This window comes from Fukomys damarensis, unplaced genomic scaffold (genome assembly GCF_012274545.1).
Source record: "Fukomys damarensis isolate Sample0158 unplaced genomic scaffold, DMR_v1.0_HiC HiC_scaffold_19, whole genome shotgun sequence".
NCBI classification, from domain to species: Eukaryota; Metazoa; Chordata; class Mammalia; order Rodentia; family Bathyergidae; genus Fukomys; species Fukomys damarensis.
Window position 1 is genome coordinate 9,767,785 of NW_022900931.1, and position 7,959 is coordinate 9,775,743.

General features: G+C 61.5%; 1 protein-coding gene across 1 annotated transcript in view; it reads right to left on the reverse strand.

Annotated features, from left to right (window-relative positions):
• Window positions 1-260: 260 nt before the first annotated feature.
• The window catches only part of Cyth4 (cytohesin 4), a 24,433-nt gene continuing 16,734 nt past the window's right edge, over window positions 261-7,959 (reverse strand). Inside the window, exons 9-13 of the mRNA XM_010613406.3 lie at window positions 6,428-6,539; window positions 4,895-4,971; window positions 4,580-4,651; window positions 4,061-4,215; window positions 261-3,186 (exon numbers count right to left, since the gene is read on the reverse strand). Of these exons, the coding sequence (XP_010611708.1) occupies window positions 3,114-3,186; window positions 4,061-4,215; window positions 4,580-4,651; window positions 4,895-4,971; window positions 6,428-6,539 (489 nt within the window). The 3' untranslated portion in view covers window positions 261-3,113. The remainder of the gene's footprint in view (window positions 3,187-4,060; window positions 4,216-4,579; window positions 4,652-4,894; window positions 4,972-6,427; window positions 6,540-7,959) is intronic.

Sequence of the window (7,959 nt, forward strand, 5' to 3'; positions counted from 1 at the left end):
AGCCCCCTGGGTGAGGTTTGGTGGGGCTGGGGGTGTGCAGGCCAGAGAGGCAGGTCATCCCATCACAGGAAGCAGGGTTGAGGCTGGTGCTGCTCTGGCAGGAGGCGGCTACCTTTGATTCTTTGATGCTCTTACTTGTGAACCCCTGGGGGATGCCTGAGTCATCGCTGAGCCGGCAAACATATTTAGCTCCTTTCATCGTCCCTAATAGATAAAATTCTCCAGGTCTCTCACACCTGCCTCCAGCTCGGGCTGCCTGCCCCATCTCCTGTGCCCCCGGTGCGGGGAGCCCTGGTGCTGTGCTGGCCTCTACTCAGCGGCCGTTGCTGGGTCCCCCACAGCTTCCTGTGGTCGAGCTGGGGCGCAGGGATGTGGGGTCACAGCACTGTGCTCGAAGCCCACCCCTGTCAGAGCCCGGCATCCTTTCACCTCGAAACGTTGTGGCCCCTATGCCAGTGTGTGGGCTCAGAGATCCCCAGCCTTGTCCTGCACCCTCAACCTGCCTCTCGCAGGCCCCCCTGGCTGGAAGGCCCAGGCCTCCACTGAGCTTGCTGCGGGCGCCTCTTCTAAGAAGCCTTCTGGATGTCCTCCTCCCTACCCCGGTTTCCCCTTCCTCCCGTGGCTCCATCTGCTTCACCTCCCAGGATAGTGCACACAATCTGTCTGTGATAATAAACCCAAGTAGCCAGTCAATGCTGTCCTGGGCATTCTGCATATATTCAATGGTCCACATTTTATGGATGGGAAGTTGGAAGCCCAGAGTGCTCTGCAAACTTGTTTAAGGCTCGTGGTACAACTGGGCCTTGAACCCAAGCCAACTGGGTGGCCCTCACTGCTGCCCCCTGTGGCCTCTCATGGTAAGTGACTTTCATTCTGGTGCCTGAGACCCCGGGCCATGAGGAAGTCTGCTCATTAAAGGTTTGTGCTGCGGAACTCAGCTGGCCCAGGTCCCAGAGAGAAAAATCACCGTGAAAAACCCTGCAGCAGAAGTGAGTGAGCCTGTCTTCTTGTGCCAGGCAAGGCAGAAGATGAGGAAGCCCCCGCTAGTGTGGTCCATGGGCCTCTGCCAAGCCCACAGTGCCCCCCCAGGATGTCCTGGCTGGGGGTTCCCACTGACAGTCTCTGCCAGTGCTTGTGGTGGTGGTGGTGGTGGTGGTGGGGTTGTTCTCATCCACGTGTGGTGGGTGCCCCCTGCTGCCCAGCATGAGAAGTAGCAGGATGGACAGAGGTGGGCACAGGCTGCCCCGGGCGGGTTAGAGACCTGGGACAGTGGGTCAGAGTGGGACTCTCCCGGTTCTGTGTCCTGATCATCTTTGGGTCTCTGGCTCTGTGCAGGGATCCTGGTACACAGCAGATGCTCAATGAACACGGTGTGGAGGCAGGAACGTGTAGGAGAGTTGGCCAGGTCAGCTTCTTAGGGTCTTCGAGGAGCAGTGGGATTTCAGGTAGGAGGCTGAGGTAGGACGTGGAGCGCCCCTAACGCCTAAGGGGGCTGCCTCGTGCCCTAGGACTCAGGAGCACTAGAGTGTGAGCTCGGGCACCGGGACTCTGTCCTTCCTACCGGAGCCTAGAGGAGCGCCCAGGGCAGCATCAAGGCTTGTACATGTTTGTAGGAATACAAGGGAGCAAAGCCCACAGAATCAAGTCCCTCCGGTGACAGCCTGGGCTTACTCGAGACATGGAGATCATCACTTGCCTCTTGCCTAGTGACTTTTTCTACCTGTGGATATCACTGCCTGCTGGAAAGTTCTTTTCCTTTACCCTGCTGGGCACAATCAGCTGCCTAGAGGGAGCCCTGCCTGAAGTCCAGCCTGAGGTCCAGCCCCTGGGGACTCCTTTGAGTGTGGCAGCCTCAGGTTCCTAAGGATGGGGTTCCAGGGCCTTCTGGGTGCCCACCTTCCCTGTCCGGGGAAGGGACGAGGGTGAAGAGGTTGGGGAAAGAGCCTCCCTTGTGAGTTGGACCATGCATTTTATTCTGACTGCTGAGTGATTTGCAGAACAGCTCTGTGCATGTTGGTCCTCAAGGATGGGGCGGGGGGAGCTGAGGATCAGAGATGGGAGGCAGTGGACTGAGGTCACACAGCCCATGTGTTCCAAGGACAAGAGAGGATCTCAGAAGGCCTAATCTCCAGCCCAGGGCTCCTTCCATGACCTCTGGTGCCCATTCACGGGCCAAACGGGGCAGTTGAGGGGGGCTCAGCTACATTCCCAAAGGCCTCCTCCCGCAGACCCAATCTGGGCCTCATCTGGAGCAATCTGGCCACCAGGTGCTTGCACACCCCCAGGAACAGGGGTCTCACCCCACTGGCGGCGACCCCATCCTGACCTCGTGGAGTGTGCATGTGTGGGGGCAGGAAGGAGGGCGGTTGCCTGGTGACCTGCGGTTCCCCCTGGGAAGTCGGCCTGCTACACGCGCCCACTCATCTTGGCAGTGGGGCAGAGGCCTTTCCTGTTGCCCAGCCAAGGAATCTCCCTCAGGGGGCTCCCTGGGCCTGGGTGAGGGTGTGAGACGCTCTTCTGAGAAGTGGGGCCTCCCGGAGCGAGAGTCGCCTTTGGTACCAGGGAGCAGCGCCTCTGTGATGTGGCTGCAGAAGGCCGGGGTGCTGGGTGCTGGGACCTGCTGCGCCGGCCAGGGTCCAGCGGGAAAGCCCCTGGCGAGGCTGCCCCCCAGGCCTGAACCCCAAGTCCCTCAAGGCTCAGCACTGCTTCTACACAGCGGCCAGCGAGTCTGAGGCTGGGGCTGGGGCTCCTGCTGTGCCCCGTGTCCGGGCCCCGGGCCTGGGCCACATGTGTGCTGAGCTCTGCTGCAGCAGGAGGGCTGAGCCCAAACTCAGGATGGGGCTCGCAGAGACACCCCGGGCAGGGGGAGCCTGGCTGAGGGTAGGGAGCCCCCAGGTCCCCGATGCCATCTGAAGGCGAAGATCCCTAAAAGATGCAGTTCTGGGTCTCGCCGTCTGCTGCTTTTCTCTTCTGTACCTTGGGGGACCTAGGAAGCAGGGCTGCTGGGCACCAGGCTCTGCGCCCTCTGGGGTCCCCACTGGGTCCTCTTGAGGCGACTGGGGGGTCTGCAGGCAGGAAAGGCGGGGGCCTCCCTGCTCCACCCCCACGGCGGCTCACTGCTTGCTGGCAATCTTCTTCCTCCGGGCAGAGACCAGGTCATAGAAGGGGACGCGGGTGATGCTGGCCCTGCGGGAGCCGTGGGGGACATGAAGATTAGGGCTGAGTGGTGGTTAAGGAGTCGGGGTTCCTGGGGCTAGTGACTGGGGGTGTGGGGCTTCCAAGGAGGCGACCCCAGCAAGGGCAGTGTCCAGGGTCCTGTGAGCAGGGTCTGAGCTCCCACCGGAGATGGAGGAGGAGGAGAAGGAGGAGGAGGGCCTGAGTCAAAAGATTCTGCAAGTCCCCAGGACAGTGACCACCTCGACTACTTCAGCTAACAGTCTCCCCTGTACCAATGTCTGGCGCAGAGCATGGTTTCCAGCTCGTCCCTACTGGGTTCCTCTCCCCTGCCTTTCTCCGTCAGTGGCCACATCAGCCTCTCTGGGTGGTGGTGACACCATCTGGTTCCCACACTGTGGCTTTTCTCACCTGGAGACGTCCTCCCTATTCATCAGTCTGTGGCTCCCCAGTGTCCCAGGAGAAGCTGAAGCGCGTCACCATGGGGACTGTGGCCTTACTCTCTGTGGTGTCCTCTCCTGCTGCTCAGTCCCTACAAGGACCAGCTTCACCTGGTCCCTGGGGTTCTATCCAGGGGGCCCCCATGGACTGGCCCCCATGCTGCCCCTTCACCTGGAGAGCCCTCCCCTCCTCCACCAAGGGCAGGACGTAATGAGGGCAGCATTTAGAGGGCTGGGGATGGGCAGGGGCTTTCTGGCGACTTGCTCCCACCAACCCCTAAAGCTGGTCCCTCTCTCCCGTGTCCTGCGCCTGGCATGGAGCCTGCCTCTTGGGACATGACGAAGGGACACTTGTGGAAGGGACTGTCATGCTAGAAGCTGAGACCCCAGAGAAGCAAGGGCCCGGGGGGAGGTGACAGGAAGCCATCCCACACCGCCACCCTTACCGGATGGCTTCGATCCACTGGTCGCGCTCCTTGGCGCTGGCGGCTGAGATCCGGTAGGACTCATGCTTGCCTTCCACCACCCTGCCGTCGCCATCTGTCTTGCAGGCCTTGATCTTCTGGCCTCTGCAGCTGGGGTTGTAGAGCTCCAGGCAGAACTGCGGGAGGGCCGGGAGGCAGGCAGTGGGCAGGCAGCCGGCCCCGTTCTCTGGGTGCCTCCAGAGGAGACAGGTGCTCTAGGGATCCCCGGGAGGACTCCCCCCAGCTCTGACAGGCGCACTGCTGTCCCCTGAGTCCTGTAGGACGGGTGGGACACAGGCTCAGGGCGCAGCAGTGCTTGCAAGAGGTCCCCCAGCCAGTGCAGAGTCGCTCTGGAGCAAGCGGGGCCAGGCCCTTTACATGGTGCTGAGCAGGCTCCAGGGCCCACGGCCCCAGGAAGGGGCAGGCAGAGACCCATGTCCAGGAAACCCTGGTCCCTGACCCTTCTCTGCCCTCAGGGACGCCGCCCAACATGGCACATACCGGCTTCTTGGGGTCGTCCACCTTCTGCACAGAGAGGTTCTCCAGGGGGATGATTCCCCGCGGCTCCTTGTCCTGGGGGGGAAGAAGGCAGTCAGACAACGGAACCGTGAGGTCAAGTGGGGGCAGGAGCAAGGCTGGGCTCTCCAGGCCCAGAGAGGAGGGGCCCATCTTCCCTGACTCCGCCCAGCCTCCTCTTTGGCCTCACTTTTCCTCCTCTGTAAAATGGGCATGCTGACCCATCTCAGAGGGTCCTGGGCTCTGCCAGGCGACTGCCTGGAGGGACGGGAGAGGGTGGCGGGGGAAGGGGTGGCTCACAGTGGTGAACTCGAAGTAGTAGAGGCAGTTGTCGGTGAGGATGAACCAGCGCCGTTTCCAGGTCTTCACGCGGCCCCCTGAGGGAGGTGGGCAGCGCAGCGGTCAGTTCTCCTCTTCCTGGGCCCTGGCGGCCCCTCCCACACTGTCCTGGACTTAGGGGCCACTGTGCCCTCCCTACCCTTCCTTCCTGGCTGCTGCTCCCCTCTGAGCACCCCTTGGTCACCCCTTCCACCACCACCCCCGGGCCTGCATCTTCCATCTTCCAGGTGAGGTTCTAGGGGACTTAAAAAGCACTCCGTTCTCCATTCCCACAGCCACCCCTGAGGAGGGACCTTCTCTATTTTACAGCTGAGAAAACCAAGGCAGAGAGAAAGGCTCAGATATTGGTCAGGACTGGGGTTCACACTCCGAGCTCTTGCTGGTTTTGCTGAAGTCTGGGGATCTTTGTCCCCGTTTTCCAACTGCAGAAACTTTGGACCAGGATGAAGGAGCCTGTGAGGCTCAGGACTGGTGACAGCGCTTTCCCAGGGCTGGCCAGGACCGGGCTCAGACCGGCTGTGGCTGGGGTCCTGTAGGTCCACACGCTGCTGGCCCGGGACGGGTGCTGGGGCCGTGTGGGGCTGGGGGCTGCCTGACCGAGACCCCTGTGTCCCCTCCGCTGCCTTGGAGGACCTCTGTCCCTGGCTGCCTGTCCCTGATGGGGGCTCTGGGAGTGTGCGTGCAGGACGCGGGGCAGATAGCCCGCCCTGTTACTCCCTGGCTACACCCTGCAGCTGCTGCCACTGCCACACCCACTATGGCTGTCACCGCGTCCCCTGAGCTACACCCTATCACCCTCCCTCCCCCTCCTGCGCCCAATGCACTGCACCCCCAAGTCTGCTGTTCGTGGGCTCTGTGGCCTTGGGCAGGTGCCCTACCCTTGATGAGCCTTGGTTTCTACAGAAAGGCCAGCCAAGAGCTGGGCTGAACAGGGCCCAGCACCTTGGCCTCGCTGAGTAGGTCCTGACCAACTGGGGCCTCCCACTGAGACCCCTCTCCCAACCCTCGGAACTGGGTGGGCCTCTCCGCCTCCTGCCCTCACATCTCAGCTTTTCCACCGATTCATTCTCGGGCCAGTGGAGGCAGACTCAGGGCCGAGTGTTGCAGTGGGCCGTTAGCTATCACTGAAATCTCAAGAGTTTCACCATCACTGCCTGGGCCCCTTGAGTGGATGGAGGGATGGATGGGTGGGTGTATGGATGGGTGTATGGATAGGGGAGTGGGTGGACAGATGTGTGGATGGATGGACGGATGGGTGGGTGGAAGGATGGATGGACGGGTGGATGGATGGATGGATGGATGGACGGGTGGGTGGACGGGTGGATGGAGCAGGAAGACCATTGTGCCGTGGTTCATGAGATCTGGAGCTGCGGCAACCCGACCCCGGGGCTGCACGTGCAGTGTTAGCTGCGAGCCTGCACTTGCCTGAAGGTGCACGTGAGCTAGGGTGTGTGTGCGAGTGTGCAAGTGCACGAGTGTGTACAGGCCTCTCACCCAGCTTGAGCAGCCAGCCTTCTCGGTCTGGATTGAAGAAGGTATAAGTGAGGTCGCTGCCGTCGTCCTCAGGGATGGAGAAGGGCTCGCTCTTGATGCTGTCGAAGAGGTTCTGTGAGGGAGCAGAGGAAGGACCTGACATGTGGCTGGGAGGGCCGGGCTGTCCCTCCTGACCTGCAAGCCCTTCACCCCGGCCCCCGGGGGCCCGCTGGTCTGCCTTTTCTGCCCTGGGCCTGGCTGTGCCCAGCTCCTTGTCCTGACTCCTGTATGGGAGGTCAGGGCCAGTGCCTCAGAAGCAGACCTGCATGTGCACATGCAGTCCGGGCGCAGCAGCCGGCGTGAGGACCACCTGGGGGCCGTCCCTTCTGCTGTAGGGAGCAGCTGAGCCCTTCTTACGCACGCAAGGTTGGGTACACAGGGATCTAGCGGCCGAGGGTCCCCTTTCCCAAGGAGCCCAGGCTGTACAGGCTCTGATAACAGGGATGGGGCTCGGGGTCCCTGAGAGCAGATTTCAGGCCCCACGCAGGACTCTGGCAGTAAGAGCTACTGAGATCTGGCAGGTGCAGCCATGTAGGGAATGAGCTGTCTGTCCTTGGAGGTATGCAAGCCAGGGCTGGGCTCCCTAAGGGCAGGGTGCAGATGCTGCCCTGTGTGTTTTGAATGTCCTGCCACAAGGCACTGATTGGATTCCAAGAGACACCTGCCTGGATTTCCAGGCTTTGGAGGCACACACTATAAGCTGCTTGGCTCTTCTTGTTAAACCAGACAGGATTCCATCTGAAATAACAAAACCGTTTCCTCCTGTTGCATCTGTGTGGGCTGATAATGGTTTCCTTGAGATTTTCAATGGAAAATTTCACGAGTCTTGTTCCATTCTCCCCAAGTTTGCGAAGTGGTGCTTGCTGGTTGTTTACTTCCTTTCTGCTCTGAGAGCTTGGGGGTTTGGAGGGGTGTGGGCTGAAAGCCGGCTCCCTGGGCTCTGTGGAGGTGGCACTTGGGCACGTCTCGAAACCCAGCCTGGCCACGGTGGCGGGGGTAGGGGAGCAGGGACCCGTGTCTCCCGGGAGATCTGCGACTGCCGGGCTCAGCCTCCCCTGGGAACTGCCAGGAGGCGCCGGATGGTAGAACAAGGGCTTGTGGCAGAGGAAGGCTCACTGGCAGAGCTGTCACCAGGGACAAACACTGGGGAGACCCAAGCAGGCGGGCGGGGGTGGGAGGTGGCCTCCTCCAAACCCACAGGGGGCCCGGCAGCCGCTGCGGTCACTGTATCAGCCTGAACATTCTGCCCCCGCAGAGAGGCAGCTCAGCTCACCCACGCTTCCTGTACCTTGTAAACACCCTTGTATCCACTGTCACCACTGTCCCATGACTGGGTAGATGGCGGAAATGTCGGGCTCCTGCCCATCCCCCACGCCGGCAGGGCCCCCTTCTCGGCAGCTCTCCAGGGCAGGGTGTGTGGTGGGGGGTTAGCACCTCTGGGCTCCAGGAGGCAGAGAATGATTCACATCTGGCTGAGCTGGGCCTGTCACCCC